Source organism: Guyanagaster necrorhizus (genome assembly GCF_019112545.1).
Source record: "Guyanagaster necrorhizus MCA 3950 unplaced genomic scaffold BT62scaffold_2, whole genome shotgun sequence".
Lineage (NCBI taxonomy): Eukaryota > Fungi > Basidiomycota > Agaricomycetes > Agaricales > Physalacriaceae > Guyanagaster > Guyanagaster necrorhizus.
In genome coordinates, this window is record NW_025064881.1 from 2,412,407 (window position 1) to 2,438,990 (window position 26,584).

The following is a 26,584-nucleotide window of genomic DNA, read 5'->3' on the forward strand; positions in this document are numbered from 1 at the left end:
TTACCTTGCAACTTTATTATTTAACCAAGACTCGAGATGTCAGCTTATCGCTATCCTCATGTAACAAACGCTATAGAACAGCATATATATGTACATTTATTACCGCGACTGTTCCCCCAGATCACCATTTCTTCGACGGCTCTATGGAAACCTCGTCAGCAAAAGGGTCCGCAAACGGATCCTCCACATCGATCAACGCAACATTAGAACCGCCTTCGCCTTTGTTTGAAACACGAAGATCCACTCTCGCAGCATCTGGATCATCATCGACGTAATGCTTTCGTGTTTGTCTCCACGCTGCTGCAGAAGTATCACGGGTTTCTTCATCTGATGATTCGTAGTCACTGAAGTCCGATAGCGAGCCTCTGGCATCATTGCTTTCGTCTGAATATGTAGTAGAGGTAGAAGGCCGCAACGGTGGTTGTAGGTTCGTAGAAGAACTACCAATCGAACCGAAATTAATGTCTTGCAGGTCAGCATACGCGCCGCTATCGTTCCGATACTTAGCACGTTCGACAGCAGCACGCTGCTTCTCCTGCAATTTAATAACTTCACTTTCTCCTGTTAAGTGGACCTTTGCAAGGGGGGCCGATAAGGCGTCAGCCCCGTCGTTTGGTTTCTTCGCCGGGGCTTTTGAAGCGTTATCATAAGTCTCCAGAGCGTTGATAACCCTCTCGTTGGTTTCGATAAGGGTTCCTATTAATTCTTCATTCTCCACGAGCTGTGATCCTTTGATTAACATGGGTTTCAACCAGAAACAAGCGGACTTACTTGTATGTAGCGCACTATCTGCTTTCGTGCCAATTTGGCTTTTGACAGACATTCTTGGACGCGTTCATTGGTTTGCAAACTGTCGGTCTCCCTATTAACAAGCTAAAGGCGAGGTTAGAACTGACGATAAGAGAGCATAAAGACCTACGGTGATAGCATTGACGAGATTACTAGAAGCCTGGGACGCGTCAACGATACTTGATAATACTTTCGGTTTCTCCTGTAACAGTGTTATTGCAGCGACAGTAGACAGTAGACAACAAAAAGTCGCTCGCCTTCTCAAAAACAAAAAGGGCGCGTTTGGCCTTGGGTTGATTCTTCTTCCGTTTCTCCTCTTTCCGTCTTTCTTCTTCTAGCCTCTGACGCTCTTTGGCTTCGGCTTTTTCCTGAGCCTTGCGTTTGGCTTCTTCCAGTTTCCGCTGTTGTATTTCGGGGTCCAGATAGGTATCTGTGACATGCGGCCGATCACGGACGGTTTGCGAATAGAGATTGGAGAACATGGACATGGACGGGTCAGATTGGAACTGTTCGTGCCATGATTTGAGAACGAGAATTAGCTTTTTCTTCACTCTCTTGTCGGCATAACTATCGCTGGCGAGGTGCTTGAGCGCGTCGGTTAGCTGTCCATCAGCAAATGATGCTTTAAAAGAATGAGATAGACCGTGAACAGATGACACTAGAACGCACTTTTAAATTTGTCTCCACAGTTTTCTACCAATGCTTTGAGGATCTAAGATATCTCAATGAGAAGGGGCGAGGCCGGAACGATATGAGACGCAGCTGACCACGAGAGCACGATACTGCTGATGCGGGCTGCCGTGCTTGAGTTTCTTGCGTAAAGCACGAGAGGCCTCAGTGGGACTAGAGCAAGATATTCAGAGAACGCGCTGGACGAGGATGACGGGCAATACCCTGCATGTGGCTGGAGGTTGATGGCGTCGACGAGCTCCGGAATACTGCATTTACATCATATTGACATTACTTTACCAACACGGCGTATCAACGCACCCATCATAAGCCTCCTCCGCAATGGTGCTTGCCGTCAGGATCTCGACCCAATCGGTGATGGAAGACTGTGCACTGTGAGCAAAAATCGCAGAGATCCAGGAGATAATGACCGTACATGGGGCTTTTCACGACCAAATGCTTCCCTTGCAAACTTTATTGCAGACATTTCGGCGAGGAATGCAGAAAGGGAGAGCCACTTTTGGAGACGCCTGAGAGTACGAGGAGATCACAGCAAGCATGAATTTAGATAATAGTCTTCCTAAAAGAGAATGATCGGAAGTAAACGTCATTGAAAGGTCTCTTCACAAAGCTACAAATTTTTTTTCCAACAGTGCGTAACAATATTATAGACGAAACGGTAACGGTACTTCTTCGTAACAATCGTACAATTTCCTGATCAGAATAAGACAGTGAACGAAAAATAGATAACAATAAGACAACGAACCTACACAAGGTCTATCCACCCAGAGAGTATAATTTATGTGTTTACTATGAACTATCATCCGATCCTCCGCTCTCTTCGCTCTCGGTGCTTTGGACAGGATTTGCAGAGGGGCCGTTAGGCTGACTATTGTCAATCCCTGGTGGCTGCGCCTGTTGTTGCAATTGAGGTGGTAGTGAACCTCCCGGTACAGGAATCATGCCGGGTTGAGTCATTGCTACGGGGCTTTCGAGAAAGAGTCTTATCAGAACACTTTCAAGAGCAACGACGCTGGCAAACGGGTATTCAAAGTTCCGAGCGTGTTCGCGGATCGAGTTGAAGAGGGTCGACATATTTTGCCATCGATCTTGGGACACACCCGTAGCAGGGCCCGGAGGCATGGGGTATGGTTGAGGAACATAGCTGTAAGGTTGAGGCACTTGTGGATAAGGAGGTTGTCCAGGCAAGGGTGCTATCATGGACACCGTGGATGTAAACTGATTCGGTGGCGGAGGGGGAGGAGGCATAGACGTCGACGGAGAAGCGCTGATGGGTGATGAAACACTTTCTTCCTTCCTCGGATGCTTGCGAGGTCGCTCTTTTTCTTGCTGAACAGCGGCCTTGCGACCGCGACGCGTGTATGGAAGATTGGCGAGGCCGATTTCATGAGAATGCTGCGAATTGTCTACAAGAAAATTAGAATGACAATAGAAAGGAAAGGGAGGACTACTGACATGAAGCGCGCACTTCCTCGGTGTTAAAGTACGTTTTGAAGCTGATTGAAGCCGAACAGCCTACTCCCTCGAGCTGTAATACAGTTATCATGACGTACACCGGAGCCTTTGTATGCTCGCCTTTCGACTGGGGACCTTGCGCACCCTATCCGGATGCTTCTTCACGTACTTTTTCCTGCCGCTACGCGAATGGCGAGCGCAGACCAGCTTGGTATGGTCCTTGAAACGAGGAGGGACGGCTTTACTTCCATGGGTATCTCCCTTTGTCCACCAAATTAGCACACATATGCAGACAAAGCACGAGTCCTACCTTGACAAACTCAACCATTTGTGTCTCCTCTTCCTTTTGGCGCCATTCGTTGAAAGCAGCAAGATTAGGAAAGACTAAAGTGTAACCGTCGTCGGAGTCGCCAGATCCATATGGCTGTTTGGATCCAGATGAGGATGAAAAAATGTGACCGTTGCTGGGATTGGTAGTAAAACTTTGGCCAGGAAATTGAACCTCTCCATTCGCTCCCGGGTGCGGCTGCATAAGATGAGGCGGCAATGGTTGGTGCATCGCAAGCTCTCCAAGTCGAAAATGCTGGAAGCTCATCGTGGATAAAGGCCGCAGAGGTGCTAACCTACGGGTACTGCACTGGATTTGGGGGTGAAATCGAAACGAAAGAAGCAACGAAAGTACGGTGAAATTTACGTAAGCTATCCATTTTTTGATAAATCTTGATAAACAAAGTGGTAAAAAAGGAAATCACTCATTTTGGTCACGGTCGTATTTGTACACTTTCAGCCCAATTTTGCTTTTCTTTCTTTAATTATGACTTCGTCGCTGCGAAATTCGATACACCGTCGCAATCACAAGGAGCGGTCCCAGCTCGCCCATCGTGCAAAGCTCGGCATCCTAGAGAAACATGCAGACTATGTCAAGCGCGCACGGGATTACCACTCCAAACAGGACAAGTTGAATCGGTTGAGGCAGAAGGCTGCAGAGAGGAATAAAGATGAATTTTATTTTTCGATGACGAGGGAGAAGACGAAGGTATGAGGTTCTTATTTCTATAGAGAGCCGGCTGACATTCATATAGGGTGGGGTACATGTCAAGGAGAGAGGGAATGTCGCGCTGCCCATTGACATGGTAAAGGTGTTAAAAACGCAGGATGAAAATTACATCCGAACAATGCGAGCCGCTGGCTTGAAGGTGCGTCCTGAGAATTTCATACCCAACCTTCTGCGTCTGAGTGTTCGTTTGCAGAAAATCGATAAAATGAAGGCGCAGCTTTCCGAAATGGTTAATTCAGTCACCGACGAAGACTATGAAGAGTTTGGTAATGGACAAACAAAACTCTTGGAAGAAGCCGGGGTTATTCCAAAGTCCGGGAAGGGTCGGCGGAAGTCAAAGCATATAATTTTTGTGGAAAACGAGGATGAAGGTATGTCCACTAGACTTGTACCTGTGGAACAAAGGCTCATTACTTCGAAAGTACACAAGTATAAACCCGAATCGTCATCGGTGTCTCATGAAGAAACAGTGCAAGAAGAAGAACCTATAGATCTGGGATGGAAAGTACTAGCAGAGAAGAAACGGTCTAAGAAGTGTAAAGTGTCAGCAGAGGACGATGTCAAGATGGAAAATGAGGAAGGTGACTGCGAACCCAATCACGAAGCAACTCTTCGCAATCGTCGACGCCTCTTTCGAGATCTCGCAGCGCGACTGGCACGCGACAAGCAGCTGCGCTACACGGAACGCGAGTTTGAAATGCAACGACTCATGATGGGGAAAGGTGCTCGTAAAAAGCTCAAGGGAGTCGAAAGAGTGGACGGGAGCAAAGATGATGATGGTGAAGACCAAGATGAGCTTGATGCGCGAAAGGGCAAGCCAATCGCGCAAATTGTATCCAAGACATATATACCTCGTGTCTACAAGTGGCGGAGAGAACGGAAGAAATAGATCTCACTATGGAGGAATTAAAATGCAATGGTATTGTAATTGGGTACTTGACGAAAAGTTTGTGATATGTCCCTCCATGTGGTTTTAGATATACAAAGATCCTAATTTTATATCACGATAGATACCCCATAAATGATACCTGATATCACGGCTGCAAAAGCCACCTGTTGCTTCTGACTAGGAAGAAGGACGACGGTTGATGATCCTGCGTTGCTAGATGATGTAGTTGTGGATTTTGGTGTTGCGATAGCGGAAGTTGGGCTATATTCGACACCATTGATGGTTGCTGCGACCTCGAATACAGAACCACCCCCGTACTCATAGAACTACAGGTGGATGAGAAGGCGGAAGAAGCGAAAGAAAAGCAGGCATACATCGACGAGCAAAAAGTTCGGCGCTCGGCTATATTCAGCCTCGCACGTCGCAACCTGGGCACCAAGCGAGCCTGTTCCATTGACAGCATTGGTCTCGTTTGCTTTAGCGACATAAGGAACAGGCTCCCCCAGCACATATCTATCAAGGAAATGGTTGATCAGATACATTTCTGTGGAAGTGTCGCCGTTGGTTCTGTTGACTTCACAGTCGAAAGTAGTATCTGTGACGTCGTACGCTGTCTCCCAGATATTTGTGAATTCTACGAAGCTCGGATGTCAATGATGGTTCGGGCATCGACGGGATATGGGCCGCTGACCATCAATAAGGTATGGTACACTTGCAAAGTCTGCACCGTTGTCCAAGAACGTTATCAGCCGCGTCCCAGCGTCAATGAGCGTGCTTAGAGTCGGCCACGAGTCCCTTGTCAAATTCGAGGAAGTTGGAGAGTAGGAGAGTGTATCCAGGCTTGCCGCTTTGAAAACGGTGTCGTATTCAGTCGCGACAAAATTATCCGAGTTCACAATTAGTAGTGTCACGACTAGAATGCAAAATCTGGATTAGTGGCACGCGGAGAATGGTATGAGGCTATGCACCATCTGCTGTGTTATTTTCCATCCAGGATCTGACTACAAGCCGATGAGTAATAAGCTAAATTTAGCACGCAGACGCCTCATACCTTTTCCAAGGTAATCCTCCAATGTCCCTCCATTGTATAATGACTAGATAACAAGATTCAGATAGATCTGACAAGAGGCGCGCGTTAGACGTACACAACTAGTGTGGCAAAGCTGTATCGTTCCACTGTTGTTATGAGCTTGCATTTGCAGTAATCTGATCCCGTCATTTAATTGCTGTGTGACTGCGAGAATATTGCGTTCAGTCCGCAGTCAACCGTGAATAGCGAGAGTAGTACTTGCCATCATAGTCCTGGTTGGCGGCAACTGCGGGGGGGGGAGGGGGGGGGAGCTCAGGCTCTGAGAATGCACAGCTCGCAGTACTCACGATTATTCGTCCCAACAGCGTAAGAGTCGTGAGCTCCTACGAATGATACATTGCCATAGCTGACATCGCAGAGCTGCAGAAGCGATGAGAAGCCTCGAAAGAACGGAGGAAAAGAGACAGTGTACCTGACTGTAACCGTTGCACGTTGTGGCGCGACGGTGAGTGGTGGCTGCATTGGACGCATGGGAGAGTAGGAACAAAGAAGCGACCTGCGCGAGTAACTTGGGAGAGAAGAGCATGTGTGAGATTAGCTGTCAGTAAAGAATGAAAAGGGGAATAGCAATAAGTAAGCAGCGAGAGAGATGGTGATGATGTTCAAAAGAACAAAGCCAACAGCTTTATTTAAATAAATTACACACCAGGCCCTCGGCACTGCGGCACGTGTATCCGGTGTACATGTACTCTGCTCCAGCGCAGCATGCATTGCTCATTCAATAAAATAAGATTGTAAACAAGTAGTAGTAGAGCAGAGTACAGCCCCCCCGTAAGCCCCGCACCTTTCGGCCGTTCAACCAACGTCGCAGTGATCGCTGCCCTGACCATTTTTGGAGATCTGCAACTGTCAATCCTGTAGGAGGTCTACTCAAACATCTACAATGATCTCCCAATCCTTCGTGATAAGCACAGCCGGATCCTTGATGACTAACACTCCTACCGCCTTCTTACCCTTGTCAGCCGCAACGGTTTTGTACATCCACGCCAGTGGCTCCTCCCTCCCCACAACCCTCACCTCCTTCGGCTCATTCGCTAGCCCAAGAATACTAACCTTCTCCACCCTCACATCTTTAATGCTCTCCTCGTATTCTCCTTCTCGCTCAGCAGACAGATTCTTATTAGCCAACTTCACCCCCTTCTTCCCGTTCTTCTCAGCGATAAACTCTCTCCACACGTAATCGCCGTCCTGGTAGGCCAACCCATCACCGTCGTCGAGGTACAAGTCTCCTTTAGCAGAGAAACCCGTTTTGTCTAAAGCTACGCGTAGGGTGAATGGATCGTAGGCCATTAACGGGCTGGATCGGCGAGGCCGCTCACGCGTGGGAATGATGGAACCACCACGAATGTATAGCGGAATAGTAGACAGCTCAAGGGGGACGGTTATCTGTTTGCCTTTGGAGGAGCCGTATGAAGGAGCTTCGGTGAAGTAGTTGTAATACACCTGGTCTTCGGCAAGGTACACCGTCGTTTCCGTAATGTCTTTTTTCGTAACAGGCTTGACGAGTAATCCGGAGGAGCCAACGAAGAACTGATCATCGATCTCGAAACCTTCCTTGTCCTTGGGGAACATCACATAGTGCGGTCTGTATATGCGATGAATAACCGAAGAAAAGAAACATAATCAAGACCCATGCCTTAGAACTGGCACGCCCGTCCTTGAAGATTCCCAGAACACGGTGTACCAAACAGGCAACATCGAGTAACGAAGACGTAGGATATCCTTTATCATTCCTTTGTGAGGCTCATCAAGAAGGAATGGCTCTCGTCTCTTCGTGTCAATATGCGCATGCGCTCGGAAGAAGGGTGAAAATATGCCGACTTGATACCACCGAACGAGCATCTCCATATCTGGATTCCCGAAGAATCCGCCAACGTCGGCTTTTATAGTTTGTCAGTAAAGTCCATCCTACAGAAAGGAAGAATATAACTCACACCCGGCAAAGGTCATCCCAGCTATGCCGTTAGCAAGGACCATTTGTACGCCGGCCGTCATGTGGTCCCAAGTACCAAGATTGTCACCTGTCCATGTAGCACCAAAGCGTTGAGAGCCAGCATAGAATGAACGCGTCAAAACGAAAGGTCGCTTGTGAGGTGTGGTGCGTTCCGCAACAGCTTGAGAAGTAAGATTATGCTACGAATAGCCTGAATTTATGCTGTGGCGATAGAATTGGGATACACACGAAAAGCATTCCATTAATGTTGTGGATATCGCGATGCTCCCATCCCCCGTAATGAATGTTATCTTTCGGCATTGTGATTTCCGGTCCATTAAAGACCGATGGCTAGAGGATGGTCAGCAAAGAATTAGAATAGAGGATACACAGCCCACCTCATTCATGTCATTCCAGATATGGACAGCATCTGTGCTGTTAGTCCATGACCACCCATTCTCCCTTTGGAACTTGAAAATAGATTTCCACCAGTCCCAAGATGCGGGGTTGAACATATCAATCCAGGAACTGCTACCTGACCAACACCAACCCTCGTATTCACCCTCACCACTCTTCGGCTTCACAAGGATTCCCAAATCAGACGCTTCTTGATAAACTGGATAGTTGGAGGTACGTTTCAAATGAGGATCAATGATGACGACCATCTTCCTCGCCACTGCGGCTACGTCATTCGTCATTTCAATTGGGTCTGGGAAAGTCTTCTGGTCCCAGATGAAGTACTTGTGTTCCTCTGCGTACTCGATATCGAGCCAGAAGACGTCAACAGGCATATCCTCCTCGTCGAACCGCTTCTGCACTATGCGAACGTCGTCAGTGCTCACGTAGTTCCATCTGCATTGGTGGTATCCAAGACTCCAATGCGCAGGTAATGGTGTATAACCAGTAAGACGAGCGTACTGAGCGAATACATCTTTGGGGGTAGGTCCCGGAAGGAGAAACACGTCCATAATACCAGATTCGGATATCCAGTGGGAGTGCGAAGACTGAGAGGTGGGATGGTGAACGTCAATCCAAGTTTCGGACGCAACAGCGTGAAAGATAGCAACGGTCGAGTCCGTAGAGTGTGCATGCATGACAGGAATGGAGCCGTATAGGGACATGGTGGACGAAGCGAGGTATTCAAACACGTCGGCATTGTACAGTCGATATGGATCGCTAAAAGTCGCGTCATCTCCTGTGGTACTAGGTAATGCCAGACGAGTAGCATGCTGGGGAACACCATACACAGTCCCATGGTTAGGAAACGTGATGTCCAGAGAAAGGGATTCAGGACCTAAACACAGCTCAACCCAACACGAATTCTGAGTAATTGTGAGCACACCTTTCGGCTTGGAATCCGTCCAAGAATTAAACTTCTCGTCCCAAAATGTATCCTCTTCTTCACCCTCAAACCATGCACGAGGATTCCCTGCTTTTATGGGGACTTGAGACTCCTCGCTGGCCTCATCTGCCTGCACATCGGGAGGAGATTCCTTGTTACGGAAATGCTCCATGTGCAAAAGACCTTGTCCGTTCAAAATGACCTGTTCTCTCCCCTTCCGTAGCAATGTCACGCGCAGGGGCTCGTATGCAATGACCACAGACAGATCACCGTATACAGCGCGTACATCCTTCTTCCCCGCCGCCCACTGAACAACTTTGCTGACCACGGGCTCCGCTGCTAATGCCCACGATGCGGCCTCATCGTATCTTTTTCGTAGACCATCTTTCTCATCCATCCGTACTCGTACAACGCCATCTTCATGTACTCGCACTTCCAGTTCGAACTTGATTTCAGGGTATAATGATGATTTGACTGCAGCAGTAACCACTGCTTCGCCGGGCGATATAGAGACCGACGACGGATCGACAGAGTAAGGAGATTTCCAGGTCGATGTGGCGTCCTTTGCACGAGCAGAAAGAGCGCGACCTCGTCGACAGAACCCAGACTGGGAACATGTTTTCCAATCATTGGTTTTTACTGAGAGGGCGTCGGGGGCTAGAATGGCGAAGAATAGAGCCCCAAAGAGCACGGAAGCGCGCATTTCACTCTTCAACGATGAAAGCAGAGTTCCACGTCAATGTCGTACAATATTTGGCGAGCCCCCTCTCTAGATGGCCTTGCCAAGCTCTGACGTACATGCTACTCCGCCCAACTCCCACCTGGCGCACAAGCTCGAGCAATAACATCTTTGCAGCCCACACCAAATAGTGAAATCGTAACTCTATAATGAATTTTCTTCACGCTAGTACTTATCCCGAAGTGCAAGTGATGATATACTCGGTTCTGAGGTGAAGGACCAAGCTCTTTACGTCAGGCATCTTTGTGGGCCGAATGCGTGCGGTATCAACGGACTCTTTTACTCCAACACGCGACCATTTTGACGCTTTAGCGGACAAATGCCCAAAAATTGCGTAGTTGTCGTAACTGGGTGCTCTACTGGAGGCATAGGTTTTGCATTGTGCGTGTCCGTCCTTAGTCAACTCGTGGTAGCACCCATCAATCTTTTCAAGATGCGAGCGATTTGCTCAGCAGGGATGCAAGGTCTATGCCACCTCGCGAAATGTGGAGACCATGCAAGGATTCAAGGATCCCAATGGCATTGAAATCCTTGCCTTGGATGTCACGAGCGATGAAGACGTTCAGCGAGTTATTCAGCACATATCCGATACGGAGGGTAGAGTCGACATAGTGGTCAACAATGCAGCAACCCCAGCTATTGGTACGTACCTTTTCTTATAGGTCCTGCTATCACACTCATTCGAGAAATTAGGCCCTCTGATTGACCAGTCCATGGAAATAATCAAGCGCACTTATAATACCAACACATTTTCCGTCATACGCATGTGCAAGACTGTCATTCCCATCATGGCAAAGCGACACAGTGGACTTATCGTGAATATAGGTAGATTCCACACTCTCCAAAGATATTCCAGCTCTTAATGAAGTCATAGGTTCCATCGTTGGAGAAATGTAAGTCGTCTCCTTCCCACCCATCAGATTCATGTTGATTTCCACACGTAGTCCAACACCCTGGCATGGAGCATATTCATCTTCCAAAGCAGCAGTCCAGAACATAAGCGAAGTGCTCTCAATGGAGTGTCGTCCGCTTGGAATAAATGTTATGCACGTGGCTCCTGGTTCTGTCACGTCCAACTTTTCCAGAAATCAGGAGAAATGGTTCAGCTTGCCAGAGAATACTCTATATGCCACATTTCTTCCCAACATCATGGAGAGAATGTATGCCAGCCAGACCAAGTCGTCCATGTCTAATGAGGAGTTTGCCAAGCACATTGTAGACAAGGCGTTGGCAAAGCCTCCTCCCTCCTACATCTCCGTTGGAGGGAATGCTTTACTCTTCTGGGTGTTCAAATGGCTGCCGAGGGCATGGGTGCTTGGGCTGTTATGGAGGTTGTATTCAAAGAAGGAATAATAGTCAACGCGTTGTTGATTTCGATAGTTTAGTTATTGATATAACTATGCGATTTCTTCAAGCGTAGCGAGCGGCCTTGTACAAAGCGAAGCAGTCTCCATGCTTCAAGCTGGAAACCAATATGCCTTGTGTGTACATTTGCGTATATAGATTACAAGTGATGGATGAGTGCGTATTATGAGTAGATATGCGACAAGAGTTCGAGGACTTGCAGAGATGACGACACTTATGAGGGGTAGCATACTGGCAAAGAATAGGACGGTGAGACCTAGTTAGAGCCCGGCACCAACTCGACGGAGAACCCCACTGCTTGGCTTTGCTTCCCTTCCAGCTGCAGCGCCCGCTCTATTTGTACCGAAAACAGGAGCAGGCAATCTAGAGGTGCTGGATACTGGGCGTGGGATAGTAGATGCTGGCCGACTCTCCCTCTGCCCAACGTGAGTACTGACCGCAGGTCGAACAATGCTTTTCACATCCCTGGCCGGTGCTTTGGGCTTCCCCGTACCAATTGCCTTGAGAGCATCCCGGACAGCGTTCAGATCAGCTGTTTTTGCAGGCTGCATATTACCCCACTGGGCAACTGCGTCAGATAGCAACACTTTTTTGGGTCTATGTCTGTTGCTCTTTGGCATGTGTCCAAGTCCTCCAACCCCTCGTGGCACTTCCCTATTCTCGATCAGAGACACACGGCGAGGACCAGAAGATGAACTATTTGATACCGATTTGGGAGGTGCCGCAACAGGAGCATGGCGTTCAGATTCGCTGGCCTTCGCTGAGGTAGGTGTGTCTGATTGAACTGGAGGCGATAACTTCCTCTCAGTGTGAGCTGGAGGTCGTGTGGACAAGCGGCGATCTGGAGGAGGCGCTATTGCCGCCGCCACCGTCTTTGTCCGCTTGACAATGCGCAACGCATGGATAGGAGGTGGTACGACAGGATGAAGATTCTTGGATGGAGCAGGCGTCATCGGTGGATCTCCGGTCGAAGGAAAAATTACGTGGGCATCATCGCACTGCGGCGAGTTTTCAGGAACAACAGCGTGGGTAGCTATTTTCTTGTCAAAACGCAGAACTCACATGAAGAAATATTAAACTTACGTGTATACGTCTTTGCCGTAACGACGAGTAGCGGAGAGTCGGTGTCATTAAGGGGCTGGACATGCGTCGCAGAGTAAGGGTATCCTTCTACCATGTCGGTCAGGGAAACAGAAACAGCTCAAATGGAAATCTACTTACTGGTCTGAGGGCTGTCCTCCGACGGTAAAGGGATGTTAGCAGCGACATTGACGACATCTTCCCCACCTGGAAAGACACTCAGAGGCTGCAAACTGATTGTAAGACTATCACTTTACCTGAACATGTTATCACGCCCGTCGTCTCTTCTTCATCTCCCGAAGTAATGTCAAAGTCATGGGATCGTGAACCCAGGAATGATATTTTATCGGTCAGCAAATCAAAACTTGATTCAGCCAAGTCGAACTGAAGCTGGAAAGAGGCATGTAGATCCAAGGACTGGCGATCATGGTCGCATATAGGCGGCGGCAGTTGTCTTGGACGAGGGGTAGGAACATCAAGTTCGTTCATGTCGATTGGCGACGATGGAAGTGGGATATTCGTTGGAGAGGCCTCCAATACATTACGGAATGGAGATGTGATGAAATCAGGAATGTCTGGAGAAGGGAACGTCGGTTTCGAAGCCGCGAAGGAAATGCCAGCCGAGGTCACTGCGTCGACTAGAGAGGAAAGGGAAGACTGTGGTTGAGTCACAGAGTCACTGGCAGCTGCAGGGTGGGTATACTGCTTCTGGCGCATCAGCAAACGCTTGTGAGCTACGGGCGTAATCTCTCGTTCCATCCGAAGTTCAGCGAACGGTGTGCGAGGGTTCAAACGAGGAGTCGCAACGATATTTACGCTACTTGGGGCCTTCGGTGTTTTACCAACTTGTCCCAGGATGACCGTACTATCCTCGTCTTCTGACTCTTCGTCCTCTCTAATCTCTTCCAGCACCTCGTTCATAAGCAACGTGTTGTCTACAGTGACATCTCCAACATCGATAAGACGACACTTGAGTGGGACAGGCTGGAGGCAGGCTTCGGGTTTCAAGGCCCCATTAAAAAAAGATACCATCGTCACATCCCCCAACGGCATGTTATTCTCCTTCTCTGAGTCGTAATCATCCAATTCAACAGAACTATCGCCTCCATTCCGCTGAGAGACAGAACTGAACAGAGGGTCGAACAGATTGAGAAGGCTTTCTCTAGGGCGATTCATGGCGGCTCTGAATAGACGCAGAGGATGGGAAAAAGCCAAGGATATCCGCAAGGGTGGTGAAGCAATTCTGCACCTTGTGCAACGCCACTCAGCCAATCGCCGCGTTCGGCTTGGTCTTGTTTACTCAAACATAGGTAACGTGACCGTTGCGTCCTGCATTGTTCACTGCCCTTGGCAATTTTTTGACCAGATACTTGCCTTCACTATGTCGGACCTTGCAACGGTAAAGGCAGAGATCAAGGCATGGGAACGAGACTTCAAGACAAAGTATAGCCGGTTAGCACAGGTGCAGGATATCAAGGAGCATCCGGATATTGGTGCGTCGCGGCGATTCTCTTGATGGGAAATGAAAATGAACAACTCGTGCAGAGGCCAAATACAAACTATACAAGGCCTTGGGCAAAGCTTCTGCCGCCAAGAGTCGCGCTACATCTTCCAGCACATCCATCACTCCGTCGAAAGCACAAAAACACGAATTTTCGCGTTTGCTGCCTAAAGCCCGTGCCGGCGAAACAACGGCACCCTTGTCTACCTTTAATCCCTTTTCTCCACAAAAGAATAAAGGAAAACAGAAAGATGTGCTTCCGGTCATCAAAGATTTCCAGTCGAATCCGTTTGCTACACCTTCCAGAGTAAAATCTCGGGCACCTATCCGAGAGGTGTCCCCGCTTTCCGTTGCTCCCTTCCAGCCGTTGGTATTCCCTGCCGCAAGCACTGTACCGGAGCCAACGAGTGCTGTCACCAGAGCACGAAAACGCCTACGCGGCGAACCGGTTTCCCCTTCCCCCAGTAAAGAGAAGCGTCGACGGGTAGCTTCTGGGCATACCCTTACCTTTTCACGAAAAGATCCACCATCCGGTGATAACGATGAAGATTATTCTCATGTTGGAAACTTATCATTTGTTGATGACTCCCCCGTTAAAAGTTCGAATGGATTCAAGTTGTTGTTCGATGACACGAAACAGTCTAAATCACTATTTCCTCGCTCCAAGACAGCTCATTCTTCCTCGGATGTCTTCTCTTCATCTACCGATGAGGAGATGGACTGGCAAGTTCCGCAAAGTCTCGAGACAAATACCGTGCCTCATAACAGCAAAGGCAACGGGAGGCCCTTTCCCTATTCTGAAGTTCCTTCCAACGTCCATCAAAAGCCTCAAGGTGCTTCTAAGAAGACTACACAAGCGCCTGTCTACATCGCTGCACCCAAGCTTCGGAAACGTGTATTATCTAATGCAGATGCAGTCGAGTCTTCATCCCACAACCGTGCCTCTTCCCTGATTCCTCCTTCTCCGCTACCCGATGCTTCGAAACGGAGCCACGGCTCCTTCAATGGAAAAGGGAAAGTGGCCCGTTACAATGGACGGAAGAAGGCCAAGTTAACCGCTACTACTTTAGATACTGACAACGACGACGAAGAGTCGGATGAAAAGGTTAAGGTAGTGCATCGAACTTATGGATCACCTCGTAAAGATATGTTGGGGCAGAACTCAGATGTCGACGCCGATGATACTTTTGATGCCCCCTCGCACCCGCACATTGTGGGTGATGAACAGGACACTGGCAGATTTGATGTCGATCTTCCCGACAGATTTCGTCATGTTTTGGCGTTTTCGCCGTCTGAATTACAGATGCGTGACTACCAGGAGTTCCGGGTTATCGAAGGTCTGTTATATGGACGGAGAGCGGATCATTACGATCCGTCGAGGGGTGGCGAGATTTGGGATGTTGGGGAGGATGAGCACGGCGGCCGACAATTGGCGGTGGCGGATGAAAGTGAGGACGACTGGCAAGGTGAGCCTGTGGCATGGGAGCTCGGAGAACTATAGTGTACTGCGTACTGTTTCTTATTCAATCATTCGGAAGGCATTGTTGTATTCATAGATACGCCCAATCAACACGTTGCGGAGTATCACAGCCCAAGTCCTTGCAACACACCTAGCACACGAGTTTGCCCAGGTTTAACCATTCTCAGAGTTGCAACGGCTACTTGCCTCTGTAACCGAAATTCCCATCCTCAAATTAACTACGCACGGTGCTGCTCTTCTACCGTTACGTTGAGAGTGAATTGATTTACAGATATTCGTAACTTTCACTTCGACGTCCATCCTGTATCCTCGTGTCCAATCCCAGCCCGAAGCCGCGTACAAATCAATCACAGCAGCAAGTCCTCGATCGACTCGTCATCCTCAACGTAGGCTTCCTGCGCGCGGAACACCAGTAAACAGGCCCCACAGGGCGTGTACTTCATGCACGATTTGTCTTAAGTACTTGACCCCAGAGACGCTCCCCATATGCCTTCTGGTTCAGTACTATCCGACGTACTTCACAGTCTCGGATCACTTCGCCGCCGTACCAGTCTTCGTGAAAGTATTCGCAGCATTTCCAGCACTCACGGTTCGTTAAAAGGGAAGGGGAAACACAGTCGAAGCTCCTCGTATCGTTCGTACTCCGTTTACCAGCAGATAATGACTCCCATCGTTCTTCGTGACCCGGAAGTAACGAAAAAGCTCCTTGAGGCTATCCTCGATACACCAGGCGGGAGACGCTCTCTGTCAAGATTGGCGAGAACATGTAGGGCCATGTGCGAGCCGGCGTTGAGCATACTATGGAGAGAACTAGACTCGTTGATACCGGTTCTTGGACTCTTCCCGCCGTCTCTTCTGAAGAAGACCAGAAAGCCAGGATTAGGTTTGGTGAGTCAAACTTTCGGCATGAATTGGTAGAGACGCTAATTGAGTATGGTCACTCCCAAACAGACCAGGAACCCGGTGGAAGAAGACTGGTCAAATATTCTAAAGTACGGCGAGCGAGTCCGTCGCATTGCATACAACGAGGAGATAAACAACGTCGCTTCTTCCATTTTTCCTATTTTCGAACAATATCGCCCGCGAACGTTCATCTTCCCCAACCTTCGGCAGCTCGCATGGAAGGTGGAGAGTCCAGCTGGCCTGGAACGTTGTTCTCTCTTCCTCAACCCGGAGCTCGAGAGCCTCTCTCTCGAGATTGGGACACCATTCTCCGAGTTGAGCCACTTCCTAGCTGACATGTCAAGTCGCATCAAGTTGAAGGAATTTTCGTTCGTCTCTCCAACGCCTCTACCCGACGCATTCACAGAGCTCTTGCTACTGCAAAAGGGTCTCTGTAAAGTAGTTCTTGTCGCTCCCGGTGCGCTGTCACCAGGAGTTGGGCGATGGCTTGCTTCCCTGGAGGAGCTTAAAGTACTGCAATTAGATCTTTCTGGAAGGGGTGTCGTTGCAGTGGAAGGGTTTTTTGACGAGCTATCGCCACGTTCGGGGTATTCGACACCAAGCTCTGTCATGACCACAGACAGCGGTGTGTTTTCGGGAGAGGAACTTGACTTTTCGGACCACAGAAAATCTGCGCTCCGGTTGACCGGGGATTTACGATCCAAGGGATCTTTTGTGACGGTCCGGCAGCTGCAACTGACTGGAGAGGCCTCAAATATCGCAGTGTTTTTGAGGCACTTGCATAGCGCCCTCATGCAGCTCGATCTTGTCATCGAGGATCCTCCAGATATTGCCGACTGGCAGGACTTGTCGGCGCTCATTTCAGAGCGATTCGGTACAACCTTGCAGTCATTGCGCATTTCAGGCAGCAGATCGTCGCGGTATAGCGAGCTCGTACGGTCGACTGCAAGGGCAGAGCCTCCCAAACGCCTACCCCTCGGCCACTTCACTTCACTCCCAAACCTCCGTCGTCTGGATATTGATCTTCCAGAGTCGATTCTATTCACCAAATACGACATCCGGCATTTGTCAACGATCTGTCCGATGGTAGAAGAACTCAAACTGTGCCCATTGGCCCGCTTCCCGATTGCTACTCCACCCAATATCATGTTGGGAGATTTGGCACCTTTGATGGCCAACTGTTCAAGACTCCATACACTTTCAGCCGTTGTCAATGCCAAAAAAGGAACGGACGAAGTTTTGTCTTCACGTGAAACATCTTCTGCTTCGCTTCTGCGTCTTCATGTAGGCCATTCGTGGGTGGGGGACACCCTTCATGTCACCATTCTCCTTAGCCACCTTGCTCCACACCTGGAGACGCTGAAGTGGTTCCACGAGAAAAATCGGCCTGGATACGTCGAGGCAAATGCACGAGGCTGGGAAAGAGTTGCGGATGCCCTCCCTCATCTTCAGAATGTTCGTTTATCGGAGCGACTCTTCGCTACCCGAGCCATCGACGAAGTCGAAAGTCAAGTACCTCAACTCGAGTTTTCCGAAAAAGGTATTGACGCCGCTGTTGCAACGACGGAGCGCGAGATACAGGTCCGGCCAGCTGTTACAGAGACTGCTGTCCAGTTTTCTCCCATTTTGATCAACCGCATGGTAGACGCTGAGCCACGTATGTGCTCCGTCTCGATCGGCGCCATCCCGGAGACAGTCAACTCTGCAATCCAGGTGTTGCCGACGACAGTAGATCAATCGGTGGAAGCCGTCGTGTCCACCTTAGAGAGTGCAGTGGATGCAACCGTGCCAACTTTCTCCAAATCGGTTGAAGCGCTCGTCGAGGAATCCGCACTTATTGACAAAACACCGTCCATTCATTCCAGTTCCATACGTTCCAGTTTGGCGAATATCCATCTCTCTGACATTGTTTCCATGGCATGGAAACTGGTAGTATTCTTTCCTTTAACGGTCCCGTCCAGGATCATCCGTATGGCACTTGAGAAAGCTCGTCTGAGGAGGGAGGCACGGAAAAAAGAGGAGACCGTTGCGTCGCTGTCAACTGATATTCCATTGAACACGATTCAAGTCCGTTCATGATTTCGCTGCTACGACTGTCTATATGCTCATGTATGTTATTATGCACAACTAGGACATTTATGAATATGATACTTACAATGAAGAGAACACTGAATCCGTAGAGAAATCTGAACCACTATCAAAGGATCGTGAAATCGCTGAGGAACATGGAAGAGCGGAGGTGGCGGCGGCAAATACCGAAGTGCCAGTCGCCTCTTGGGCTCGAAGCCTTGAAAAAGCAACAGGAACAAACACCACCGCGACGCGTCATTTGTACCGGAACGCTTCGTGGAAGTACATCATGTCCGACAACAAGAAGCAAGAAAAGGATTTCACTCCCGAGGTAGATATTCTGCTTCCAGAGGCAGAGTCACTCGCAAAGGTATGGCGTTGTCTGGATTCATCGAACCATACAGCAAGTAACCAAATTCTGTATAGGCTGGACAATTACAACCTGCGCTCGACAAGCTCTTCGTTCTTGAAAAGCAAACACGGAATGTGAAAATATGTTCCCTTATATTTCCGTTCTACTTTACTGATCTTTACCAGGCTGCAGATCTTGCATCAACGACGCGACTCGTGAATGCTGTCCTTGAGCACTGTTACCAGGCCAAGGACTTGACTCTGTTAAACTCGAATATCCTATTACTGAGCAAGAAACATGGCCAGCTCAAAGCAGCAGTTCAAGCTATGGTTGAACAGGCGATGGGTTGGCTGGAAGACGTGCAGAAGAAACAAGGCGTAGAGAAATGGCTCGAGTTGGTTGAGACGCTGAGAACCGTCACTGAAGGGAAGGTCTGTGCTAGTTCTCTACAATCCATATTTATCATAATTCTTTGCTCCTTCATAGATCTTCTTAGAGACACCCAGGGCCCGGGTAACTCTCCTTCTTGCTCACTATCATGAAGGGCTTTCGACGACGGCTCCAAAACCCTACGAATCAAAGAAGTCCCTCGAAACCGCATCAGAGCTTTTGTCGGATTTGCAAGTAGAGACTTACTCGTCGATGGAACGGAGAGAAAAAACTGAGTTTCTCCTCGAGCAAATGCGACTGCTCATTGCTGTCGCGCGACGGAAAGATGCGGAAAGTTCCAACGGTGGTGAATCCGAGTGGGTGAAGGTCAGAGTAGGTGGCCGGAAGGTTAACGAAGGTTTCTTGAAAGAAAAAGAAAACGAGGTACTTGGAACAGATATTAAAACTTCTCTACATGCTCACAAAATCTTACCTAGGACCTGAAACTCAAGTACTACGATCTAATGATACAACATGCGTTACATCAAACTGCTTATCTTGATGTCGCAAATTACTATTACAAGGTTTGGGAGACGCCGTCAATAAAGGAGGATGTCAACGATAAAAGCAAAGCGGTATGTGATTTTTTTGTTGGCGTTGTGTGCTTCTAATGCAAAGACAGGCCCTTGAACATATTATCTACTATGTTATCCTCGCTCCTCATAATAACGAGCAGTCCGATATGTTACATCGTATGTTCAATGACCCCGCTCTATTGAAACTAGAGCTTCACTAGTAAGTGTTCCTAGAATGATATATCTGCGCTATTTATTCATAGTCATAGTAACCTTGTAAAATGCTTCACGACCCACGAGTTAATGCGGTGGCCCGGCATTCAGACACTTTATGGTGAATTCCTCCGCCAAACGCAAGTCTTCTCCGAAGAGAAGCGGTGGGAAGATCTTCACACCCGAGTGATTGAACATGTCAGTTGCTGCATGTTTTGCTGCGAGATCAAGACTAAATGTGATTCAACAGAATATCCGCGTTGTTGCCGAGTACTATACACGGATAACTTTGCAAAGGCTGACCTCTCTTCTGGATCTGACACCCAAGCAGACAGAAGAAACCCTTGCGCGTCTAGTTGTTTCAAAAACGGTTTGGGCGCGGATTGATCGACCATCTGGGATTGTCAACTTTAGAAACCAACGAAGTCCAGAGGATGTGATGAATGACTGGAGTTCAGACATGCAAAAGTTGTTGGGTTTGGTAGAGAAGGCGTGGATGGGTATGAACGCTGCACAGGCAGCTCAAGCTCGCGTAAAGTCATGATCACGACATGTCCTATACGTATTCATTTTCTGCGGCCCCAGTTAGAATTATCCATTGTTAGGCTGTTCTATTGTACACAGGCTGTGGTCGGGCCGCCGATGTTGGTGTTTGACCTGCTCCCGCTGGCTGTGGAGCTCCAATATGTGCTGCTGCCTCTGGTAATTGGGCCAACATAGGCGGATACTTGACCTCTGTAAGTGCCGGTGCATACGTAGGCCTGACGCCCTTCCTCCATAGTGCGGTGTACTGCTCGCCTCTCGTCCATTCCTGAGCACCACCAGCAAAGTTAGCTGCAATGGACCTCCACCTCTTCCTTGCAGCGAACTCTCCTGCATCCACACTCGAGGCCTCTTCCCAAGTATCCAACGCCTTCTTTTCCTTCTCGAACCCAAGTTGCACTTGCGACGTTTTGAATACCCGCCCGTAGCTCTCAACTTCCAGAACCGCAAATCGACGTGCAACCTGGTGTTCAGAGCGCAGCGCACGGAACTGGGCGACTGCCCGGGTGTAGGCGAATGTGAGAGGGAGATTGTGGTGTTCATACAGGTTGACGGCAAATCGTATGGCGCTGGTAATGGTGAGCGTGGAAACTACGACGGAGATGGTATGGCATACTCGTCTGGTGAAGGATTCCGGCCCCACTGCCTCAGTCTCCGCCAATCACGTCCTTGCACGGGATGCAGCTGCCGTATAGCTTCGCGTTCGGTCAACGTCACAGGTCGGAAGGCCTCAAAGGGATGGTCGCGGAAGAAACGGCGGCGGACTTCATCCTCGATGTAGACGATAGACGACGGTCTGTTTTTTGGTGGGCGTAGTTTTTCGACGGTCCCTGCAAGCCGAGTCGATTTAGGAGACGCCATGTCAAAGGTAGATCGTGGAGGAGGTGCTTTGGGGGGAAGGGGCAAAGGCGGATACTGGAGAACGGAACCAAGCCATACTGGTTGGTCGATAAGGTTGCCCTTCAAAAGGCGCAGCGCCTGCTGGTGCACTTGCGACGCTATACGACGCACCATAGCGTTTCAGTCAAACCTCAAATTTTTGATGCCGGCGACACGCAGCCAAATTTGGGAATATCCTAGCGGAGCTCATATAATGTACAATTGTGGTAATCTACAGTTTAGCTTGTACTTCCGCCGATTTCCTCTTCCTAGCCTGTTCACGCAATAGTCGTCGAAGCTGGAGGGATAAAAGTCAGAGAATGCACAACTGTTCGGGCCATATCAACCATACTATTTTCCCCGAAGGATTCTTGGGAATAGCGTCGATGAATTCGACCCCACCAGCCAGCCATTTGTACTGCACTTTTGAATCGGAAACATGCTGGGGAATACAGTCAGCTAGATCAAATAGAGAATATCATAGCGCTTGCCTTGATGAGAGTGGCTTTCAACTTGGATATCTCATTCGGATTTACGCCAATTCGTTTCCGTAGTTCTGGCTCCAGGACTACATACGCCAACGGTAATTCACCGCTATAGTCGTTTGGCACTGGAACGACACAACAATCCGTCACAGATGGATGTAGTAAAAGGTGGCCTTCAAGTTCGGCTGGTGCAACTTGGAATCCCCTGACCTGTTGACATGGCATGTAAGAGTACAACCCAGTTACAGAAGAAGTATAAATGCCTTCATCATTTCCTGCACAAGGGGAGATAAACACCCATGGACTGGTGGTCAGATGAGAACCTACCTTGAGACGGTCTACAACAAAAAGCTCGTTGTTCCTAATAATAACTTCATCTCCAGTACGAACCCATCCGTTAACAAAAGTGCTCTTCGTTCTGCTGCCGTGAGCTTCTGAATCAAGAGTGCCAACAGCTGAACTTACGCTTCTTCATTGTTCCTGTATCGCAGCGCCATGGAAGGTCCTGTGACGATAAGTTCTCCTTGTTCCCCCTCTCGCGCCAACGATCCATCTTCTTTAAGGACGTGTGCGACAATACCGGGCAAAAGTTGACCTGCAGCTCCAATCGTTCCGTGCAATTTGGTAGGGTCCATTGCGACAACAGATGTAGCCGTCTCCGTAAGCCCTGCAGTGCTCTTTAGTCAGCGGTCAGATGTGGACTTGGTAAGAGGCAGACCGTATCCTTGACCAATCATGGCATTCGGGAAAACCTTCGCAAGTTGCACATATAGATCGCCGGACAACGGTGCAGCCCCACACATTAGGAATTTGACATGCGAAAAGTCGTGGTCTCGAATAGCTGGATACTACGAAATCAAATTCATCCACGTTTCTAGTGAACGGCCCGGCGGTGCAACACACACCTTGCATAAAAGTACGACTTGCGGAGGAACAACGCTTGACGGCAAAGTCAAATCAGAGTATCACAAGAATGGTAGGCCAGGCTTACAATAGATGGGTAATTCGGTAACGATCAATGCTCTGTAAGAATCCTCTGAAGCTGAATTTCGGGATCACAACGACAGAGAACTGCCATTCATAAGCATGGTTCCAGTAGAGTAACTCGCAAAGCCAACTTACTCCAGAGAACAGGGCGTAATGGAGCTGGGATTAACCGTCAGGTATCACCATAGATATAAAATGTACCACACTCACCGTAACAATGAGTCCATAGATATCTATGCCTTATGAAGACGAGCTTTTAGTTCTAAGGTGAAGCAAGCAAACTCACGGAAGAATGGCAGGACTGATAGATTCATAAATTGAATAAATCGCGCAGATGTGGATTAAGCATACCTCCCAGGGAAACGTCTCCGGGCATCATCCTCTTGAGAGGATCTCTTTCACCGCTGATATGAGCTGCGCTTTGCAAGACATTCGAGATGATGGACCGATGAGGTATTTCAACCGCCTGTTACATGTTTCAGCGACGCCAAACGTGATGGAACGAATCGGTATCACCTTGGCCTTTCCTGAATAGCTTCGTCAATTTCGTGGCGCAAGCTGAAGTAACTAACACACTTGCCGGTTGTTCCGCTGGAGAAGGAGAGGAATGCAAGTTTTGTCTTTGATTCTCCGGGGTTTAATTTTCGTTCGATGAAGTTCATTGGCTTGCTGTTACCGTATTCTATCAGATTTTCGACCGAGACATGGGTGCTGTTACTCGGACCATCTATCAATATGATACGGTCCTTTGGGATACCGACGGCACGGGCGGCCTCGATGATGGTGGGAAGGAAAGTGGAATATACGATGATGGCATTGGCATTGGCGGTTTGCAGCTGATGGATGAGTTCGTCGACCGTGTAGCTAGGGTTGGCGGGTCTATAAAATGATGTTGATGAAATATAGGGACTAAATGTGAGGAAGGATGTTACGTTATGATGCCCCCCACCCTATGGACGGCCCAAATAGAGATGGGATAATCTGCGGGGAAATGATGAAAAAGCGCGATCGAGCGGGGAAAGCTGACACTTACAAATGTGGTTAGGGCTAAAGATACACACTGGAGGGGTTCAGTTCCGACGCGACGGACGAACAGCGACGCGACGTACCAACATCGTCCTCAGCTAGATTGGTGGTCAACAATGGTTGTTTGGGGAAACCAGGGTGACTCACACAGGCTCCATCTGAGACTGAGCGCGTTCGCTAGCCCCTGGGTGCGATGGTGGACCTCGGCGTGACAGAGAGTACGGCCAGTGCCGTCTTCAATGAACAAGGGTACATCCTCCTTCCTGGGGGGCCTCAGCTCGTGGGGTGAGTCGAGAATGAACTGAGGGACGGTGAGGTTAGGAATATCAACGTTCAAGGCTGGGCCGGCGAACTCCATGATGCGCTGCAGACGGGGGTAAGTGTGAGAAGAGATGGATACTGAGTACTGACATACCAACGGGAAGAAGATAGACGGGAGAAGAGAAGGACATCTTTCACTTACAGCCTCACTTTATAGGTCGGCAGGAACTTGTCTGTCTTAGTTTGTTCTGGTACAACTTTCCGTTTCTGATTTCCGGTCCGGCTCAGCAGCTCGTGGGAAAAGCCGCACTGGTCATGGACGACGAAGAGGCTGAACTGCGAAATCCCTTTCCCTCGCCGCCGTCGCATTATACTCGCTACACGACCCACAATCTCAAGCTGCTCGCCCTGCTCAATGAACGAGCACCCAATGAAGAGACCCCCAATCAACAGGAGGTCTTGTCTGATCAGGTGGACGTCCCAGATTGGCCCTTGAAGCAACTCGAGAAACCACGCGTTGACTGGATTCTTGACGAGCCTGACGCCTACTACGATGTGTTTGGTGACCGTTGGTCGGTGCGTACGGCGTCGTTGTCACTATCTGCTTTCTCACTCGTCTTGTTTGACAGGTCAAGGAGACGATACCCCCACTGGCGGAGGCTGGCATCACACAGCTATACCCTTCTGATCCTAGTGCTGGTGGGTCAGCTCGGCTCATTCTCATGCTCGCCTTTCCTCATCACACACAGACCGACGACCGGCATTGCTATCCGTCTTACGTTCCCTTCTCGTGACATATTCCTATCTCACGTCCGCTCTGCTCGCTCCGCCCCTCACAAATTCTTCTCGTGAGAATGTGGAGCCCGAATGGAAACGTCACGTCGATTGGATATCCATCTTGAGTCAAAACATATTAGCTGCAGCAAATGACCTCCGGCCTGTCCAGGTACATCACCTCCTCTATCATCTGACACTGATTATCTAGGGTTGTAGGCGAGGGGTAATTTGGAGCTCATCATGAAGCGGCAATTGGAACTACGGAGAAAAGAAACTGCTGCCCTTCACGCGTATGATCGCTCCCCGCCGTTCCTTCTCCTTGCTGACATTTCGAGGCAGAAAATGCGACTCCCTCGAAATTAGACTGGCGGAACTTCGGGCATCTGCGCAAAATTCGTCTCAGACGAATGAACAGGTATCGTTCACTACGTTTCAGCACACGGACATTAAGCCCTCAGGAACTGTATGTCGCTTTCCCCTGTTCTTTTCGCTCTGTTCAACTGAGCTGTTTAGGATGAGCGCGGACCGAGCAATGAAGACGTACTTTGCTGGGTGGAAGAAATATAATAAACACTAGTTCTTGTATGTAACTGTAGTATATTTATTTCAATAATTTCAATTCGAGCCACGTGACCATACTAGGCGTTTTTAACCAAATACTCAACCCTTGGATGCGGACATGTCCACTCGAAGACGGATTGGAGTAAGCAATGCGACAACGGAAGCTGCCCGTCGCCAGCTAATGCAGCCAGTTCCTTGCTGGGAGAAAGCCTGGGTAACGCCAGAGGGTCAGTCCGTCAATTCCACGTTGAAGGTGTTTAAATGGGTCAAGACGGATAAAATACAAGTACGTCTCTTTTTCTGTTCCAGCTGACGCTTGTTGACGTCGCTTCAGCAATTCAATGAAGATGACCATGATGCTGATGAACCTCTGGCACCTCTGCCTGACGAACCTGAGGTCGTTGATGGCGATGACGAGGTTGAACAGGACGAACAGGACGATAAGCCCATCACTGTCGACGCGGAAGCAACGCATAATGGATCAGAAGTACCGGAGGCTGTCACGCAGAGCCAGAGCACAGAACCGCCCACAAAACCTCCCTCACCCGATCCCCAGCTGTCACTGGAACCACCGATGACTGACGACCTAACGATGGATGACACCGCTGACGTTCTTGAGGCGTCGCTGAAGCCTCTCGACTCTAGCCTAGAGGACGTTGATAAAATGACAGTTGAACATGATGGAATGGAATTGGACATGTCCAGCTTTGGACCAGACGGGCTGGGGTTGGAAGGTTCACACGACTTGACACAGTTGGAACCTTCGGACACCCTCATGGGAGGACCACTGATGGACGATACCGTGGACCCTTTTGCGGCAGCCGAGCCTATGGGCGAGCAGTGACGCTGACGTGAGAGCAACTCTTTTATCTCAAAAGGCACATATATAAAGTTGCTGATTCATTCAATACAGATAACATTTCTCTTCTTGTACACTAGATTTCCTTCAACATTTGCATTCGCCGGGCTTGCAGCCACAACTGAAAATGACAGCGTCAATTTAGAAAAACATGGAGTAATTGAACGGGACGTACGACGAGCAAGAGCAGGAAGTGGAACCACAGTTGGCCTTGTTCTTGGTGGGGTCGGTGCCACAAGCGCAGTTTGGGTAGGAGCAGGTCTCCTTGGTGGTCGAAGAGCAAGATTCAGGCTGTCATCGTCAAGTCAGCTGGG

The 26,584-nt window shown here is 49.1% G+C and overlaps 14 protein-coding genes across 14 annotated transcripts; 7 read left to right on the forward strand and 7 right to left on the reverse strand.

The window, feature by feature from the left end:
- Window positions 1-22: 22 nt before the first annotated feature.
- On the reverse strand, window positions 23-2,035 carry BT62DRAFT_926573 (uncharacterized protein). Its single transcript, XM_043185065.1, has 9 exons — window positions 1,895-2,035; window positions 1,780-1,844; window positions 1,683-1,727; window positions 1,557-1,632; window positions 1,459-1,501; window positions 1,047-1,411; window positions 920-991; window positions 772-873; window positions 23-721 (listed from the first exon to the last, which is right to left on the reverse strand). The coding sequence occupies exons 1-9, from the start codon at window positions 1,943-1,945 to the stop codon at window positions 122-124; spliced, it is 1,419 nt and encodes a 472-aa protein (XP_043045882.1). The 5' UTR covers window positions 1,946-2,035; the 3' UTR covers window positions 23-121.
- BT62DRAFT_926574 (uncharacterized protein) lies at window positions 2,016-3,606 on the reverse strand. The gene is made up of 5 exons (XM_043185066.1): window positions 3,245-3,606; window positions 3,055-3,195; window positions 2,935-3,007; window positions 2,225-2,885; window positions 2,016-2,172 (listed from the first exon to the last, which is right to left on the reverse strand). Exons 1-4 carry the CDS (start codon window positions 3,527-3,529, stop codon window positions 2,269-2,271), a joined length of 1,116 nt encoding a protein of 371 aa, XP_043045883.1. The 5' UTR covers window positions 3,530-3,606; the 3' UTR covers window positions 2,016-2,172; window positions 2,225-2,268.
- Window positions 3,607-3,748: 142 nt separating this feature from the next.
- Window positions 3,749-4,880, forward strand: BT62DRAFT_1000121 (small-subunit processome; the record flags this gene model as incomplete). The annotated part of the gene is made up of 4 exons (XM_043176616.1): window positions 3,749-3,970; window positions 4,017-4,130; window positions 4,185-4,362; window positions 4,414-4,880. 4 exons carry the CDS (start codon window positions 3,749-3,751, stop codon window positions 4,878-4,880), a joined length of 981 nt encoding a protein of 326 aa, XP_043045884.1.
- A 53-nt stretch (window positions 4,881-4,933) lies between these two features.
- Window positions 4,934-6,656, reverse strand: BT62DRAFT_300869 (PLC-like phosphodiesterase). Its single transcript, XM_043180417.1, has 8 exons — window positions 6,258-6,656; window positions 6,173-6,196; window positions 6,026-6,114; window positions 5,932-5,974; window positions 5,849-5,881; window positions 5,572-5,793; window positions 5,255-5,514; window positions 4,934-5,206 (listed from the first exon to the last, which is right to left on the reverse strand). Exons 1-8 carry the CDS (start codon window positions 6,439-6,441, stop codon window positions 4,988-4,990), a joined length of 1,074 nt encoding a protein of 357 aa, XP_043045885.1. The 5' UTR covers window positions 6,442-6,656; the 3' UTR covers window positions 4,934-4,987.
- Window positions 6,657-6,840: 184 nt separating this feature from the next.
- Window positions 6,841-9,948, reverse strand: BT62DRAFT_881285 (alpha-glucosidase; the record flags this gene model as incomplete). Its single annotated transcript, XM_043182664.1, has 6 exons — window positions 6,841-7,555; window positions 7,601-7,850; window positions 7,905-8,103; window positions 8,153-8,254; window positions 8,302-9,197; window positions 9,246-9,948. 6 exons carry the CDS (start codon window positions 9,946-9,948, stop codon window positions 6,841-6,843), a joined length of 2,865 nt encoding a protein of 954 aa, XP_043045886.1.
- A 109-nt stretch (window positions 9,949-10,057) lies between these two features.
- BT62DRAFT_926576 (oxidoreductase) lies at window positions 10,058-11,552 on the forward strand. Its single transcript, XM_043185067.1, has 5 exons — window positions 10,058-10,365; window positions 10,418-10,626; window positions 10,678-10,809; window positions 10,859-10,877; window positions 10,929-11,552. The coding sequence occupies exons 1-5, from the start codon at window positions 10,304-10,306 to the stop codon at window positions 11,335-11,337; spliced, it is 831 nt and encodes a 276-aa protein (XP_043045887.1). The 5' UTR covers window positions 10,058-10,303; the 3' UTR covers window positions 11,338-11,552.
- Window positions 11,553-11,641: 89 nt separating this feature from the next.
- BT62DRAFT_301467 (uncharacterized protein) lies at window positions 11,642-13,707 on the reverse strand. The gene is made up of 5 exons (XM_043180421.1): window positions 12,687-13,707; window positions 12,571-12,636; window positions 12,433-12,516; window positions 12,057-12,382; window positions 11,642-12,003 (listed from the first exon to the last, which is right to left on the reverse strand). The coding sequence occupies exons 1-5, from the start codon at window positions 13,603-13,605 to the stop codon at window positions 11,947-11,949; spliced, it is 1,452 nt and encodes a 483-aa protein (XP_043045888.1). The 5' UTR covers window positions 13,606-13,707; the 3' UTR covers window positions 11,642-11,946.
- Window positions 13,708-13,760: 53 nt separating this feature from the next.
- On the forward strand, window positions 13,761-15,522 carry BT62DRAFT_1071529 (uncharacterized protein). Its single transcript, XM_043178772.1, has 2 exons — window positions 13,761-13,922; window positions 13,975-15,522. The coding sequence occupies exons 1-2, from the start codon at window positions 13,811-13,813 to the stop codon at window positions 15,429-15,431; spliced, it is 1,569 nt and encodes a 522-aa protein (XP_043045889.1). The 5' UTR covers window positions 13,761-13,810; the 3' UTR covers window positions 15,432-15,522.
- Window positions 15,523-16,070: 548 nt separating this feature from the next.
- On the forward strand, window positions 16,071-18,392 carry BT62DRAFT_977890 (uncharacterized protein; the record flags this gene model as incomplete). The annotated part of the gene is made up of 3 exons (XM_043189308.1): window positions 16,071-16,298; window positions 16,362-17,970; window positions 18,010-18,392. 3 exons carry the CDS (start codon window positions 16,071-16,073, stop codon window positions 18,390-18,392), a joined length of 2,220 nt encoding a protein of 739 aa, XP_043045890.1.
- A 280-nt stretch (window positions 18,393-18,672) lies between these two features.
- Window positions 18,673-20,436, forward strand: BT62DRAFT_880965 (26S proteasome non-ATPase regulatory subunit 12; the record flags this gene model as incomplete). Its single annotated transcript, XM_043182648.1, has 8 exons — window positions 18,673-18,753; window positions 18,810-18,869; window positions 18,921-19,166; window positions 19,222-19,548; window positions 19,602-19,739; window positions 19,787-19,899; window positions 19,949-20,090; window positions 20,143-20,436. The coding sequence occupies 8 exons, from the start codon at window positions 18,673-18,675 to the stop codon at window positions 20,434-20,436; spliced, it is 1,401 nt and encodes a 466-aa protein (XP_043045891.1).
- Window positions 20,143-21,471, reverse strand: BT62DRAFT_926580 (uncharacterized protein). The gene is made up of 2 exons (XM_043185068.1): window positions 21,052-21,471; window positions 20,143-21,004 (listed from the first exon to the last, which is right to left on the reverse strand). The coding sequence occupies exons 1-2, from the start codon at window positions 21,447-21,449 to the stop codon at window positions 20,494-20,496; spliced, it is 909 nt and encodes a 302-aa protein (XP_043045892.1). The 5' UTR covers window positions 21,450-21,471; the 3' UTR covers window positions 20,143-20,493.
- Window positions 21,472-21,546: 75 nt separating this feature from the next.
- Window positions 21,547-24,264, reverse strand: BT62DRAFT_1000128 (amp dependent CoA ligase; the record flags this gene model as incomplete). Its single annotated transcript, XM_043176617.1, has 19 exons — window positions 21,547-21,612; window positions 21,667-21,756; window positions 21,851-22,009; window positions 22,127-22,217; window positions 22,265-22,466; window positions 22,518-22,647; window positions 22,705-22,738; window positions 22,791-22,870; window positions 22,922-22,945; window positions 22,997-23,025; window positions 23,073-23,087; window positions 23,138-23,252; window positions 23,280-23,313; window positions 23,363-23,665; window positions 23,736-23,767; window positions 23,820-23,833; window positions 23,896-23,910; window positions 23,960-24,176; window positions 24,232-24,264. 19 exons carry the CDS (start codon window positions 24,262-24,264, stop codon window positions 21,547-21,549), a joined length of 1,683 nt encoding a protein of 560 aa, XP_043045893.1.
- BT62DRAFT_1071533 (uncharacterized protein) lies at window positions 24,259-25,494 on the forward strand. The gene is made up of 6 exons (XM_043178773.1): window positions 24,259-24,649; window positions 24,703-24,772; window positions 24,823-25,019; window positions 25,067-25,140; window positions 25,190-25,313; window positions 25,364-25,494. Exons 1-6 carry the CDS (start codon window positions 24,389-24,391, stop codon window positions 25,415-25,417), a joined length of 780 nt encoding a protein of 259 aa, XP_043045894.1. The 5' UTR covers window positions 24,259-24,388; the 3' UTR covers window positions 25,418-25,494.
- A 35-nt stretch (window positions 25,495-25,529) lies between these two features.
- On the forward strand, window positions 25,530-26,255 carry BT62DRAFT_1000130 (uncharacterized protein; the record flags this gene model as incomplete). Its single annotated transcript, XM_043176618.1, has 2 exons — window positions 25,530-25,697; window positions 25,746-26,255. 2 exons carry the CDS (start codon window positions 25,530-25,532, stop codon window positions 26,253-26,255), a joined length of 678 nt encoding a protein of 225 aa, XP_043045895.1.
- Between the last annotated feature and the right edge of the window lie 329 nt (window positions 26,256-26,584).

Excerpts from the sequence above, each read along its gene's own strand:
- BT62DRAFT_926573 (XM_043185065.1), bottom strand. The coding sequence starts at position 1,945 with ATGTCTGCAATAAAGTTTGCAAGGGAAGCATTTGGTCGTGAAAAGCCC. Across the intron at positions 1,728-1,779 it reads GCGGAGGAGGCTTATGATGG|TATTCCGGAGCTCGTCGACG; the intron begins GTGCGTTGATAC and ends ATGTAAATGCAG. Across the intron at positions 1,502-1,556 it reads AGCAGTATCGTGCTCTCGTG|ATCCTCAAAGCATTGGTAGA; the intron begins GTCAGCTGCGTC and ends GAGATATCTTAG.
- BT62DRAFT_926574 (XM_043185066.1), bottom strand. The coding sequence starts at position 3,529 with ATGAGCTTCCAGCATTTTCGACTTGGAGAGCTTGCGATGCACCAACCA. Across the intron at positions 3,196-3,244 it reads AAATGGTTGAGTTTGTCAAG|GGAGATACCCATGGAAGTAA; the intron begins GTAGGACTCGTG and ends TGGTGGACAAAG. Across the intron at positions 3,008-3,054 it reads GCAAGGTCCCCAGTCGAAAG|CTCGAGGGAGTAGGCTGTTC; the intron begins GCGAGCATACAA and ends ACTGTATTACAG.
- BT62DRAFT_300869 (XM_043180417.1), bottom strand. The coding sequence starts at position 6,441 with ATGCGTCCAATGCAGCCACCACTCACCGTCGCGCCACAACGTGCAACG. Across the intron at positions 6,197-6,257 it reads CGCTGTTGGGACGAATAATC|TTGCCGCCAACCAGGACTAT; the intron begins GTGAGTACTGCG and ends CCCCCCCCGCAG. Across the intron at positions 6,115-6,172 it reads CGCCAACCAGGACTATGATG|TCACACAGCAATTAAATGAC; the intron begins GCAAGTACTACT and ends ATATTCTCGCAG.
- BT62DRAFT_926576 (XM_043185067.1), top strand. The coding sequence starts at position 10,304 with ATGCCCAAAAATTGCGTAGTTGTCGTAACTGGGTGCTCTACTGGAGGC. Across the intron at positions 10,366-10,417 it reads GGAGGCATAGGTTTTGCATT|ATGCGAGCGATTTGCTCAGC; the intron begins GTGCGTGTCCGT and ends AATCTTTTCAAG. Across the intron at positions 10,627-10,677 it reads TGCAGCAACCCCAGCTATTG|GCCCTCTGATTGACCAGTCC; the intron begins GTACGTACCTTT and ends TCGAGAAATTAG.
- BT62DRAFT_301467 (XM_043180421.1), bottom strand. The coding sequence starts at position 13,605 with ATGAATCGCCCTAGAGAAAGCCTTCTCAATCTGTTCGACCCTCTGTTC. Across the intron at positions 12,637-12,686 it reads GGGCGTGATAACATGTTCAG|GTGGGGAAGATGTCGTCAAT; the intron begins GTAAAGTGATAG and ends GTGTCTTTCCAG. Across the intron at positions 12,004-12,056 it reads TTGCGGCACCTCCCAAATCG|GGAAGTGCCACGAGGGGTTG; the intron begins GTATCAAATAGT and ends GATCGAGAATAG.
- BT62DRAFT_1071529 (XM_043178772.1), top strand. The coding sequence starts at position 13,811 with ATGTCGGACCTTGCAACGGTAAAGGCAGAGATCAAGGCATGGGAACGA. Across the intron at positions 13,923-13,974 it reads CAAGGAGCATCCGGATATTG|AGGCCAAATACAAACTATAC; the intron begins GTGCGTCGCGGC and ends CAACTCGTGCAG.
- BT62DRAFT_926580 (XM_043185068.1), bottom strand. The coding sequence starts at position 21,449 with ATGGTGCGTCGTATAGCGTCGCAAGTGCACCAGCAGGCGCTGCGCCTT. Across the intron at positions 21,005-21,051 it reads CGGAATCCTTCACCAGACGA|CGCCATACGATTTGCCGTCA; the intron begins GTATGCCATACC and ends CACCATTACCAG.
- BT62DRAFT_1071533 (XM_043178773.1), top strand. The coding sequence starts at position 24,389 with ATGGACGACGAAGAGGCTGAACTGCGAAATCCCTTTCCCTCGCCGCCG. Across the intron at positions 24,650-24,702 it reads TGTTTGGTGACCGTTGGTCG|GTCAAGGAGACGATACCCCC; the intron begins GTGCGTACGGCG and ends CTTGTTTGACAG. Across the intron at positions 25,314-25,363 it reads ACATTAAGCCCTCAGGAACT|GATGAGCGCGGACCGAGCAA; the intron begins GTATGTCGCTTT and ends TGAGCTGTTTAG.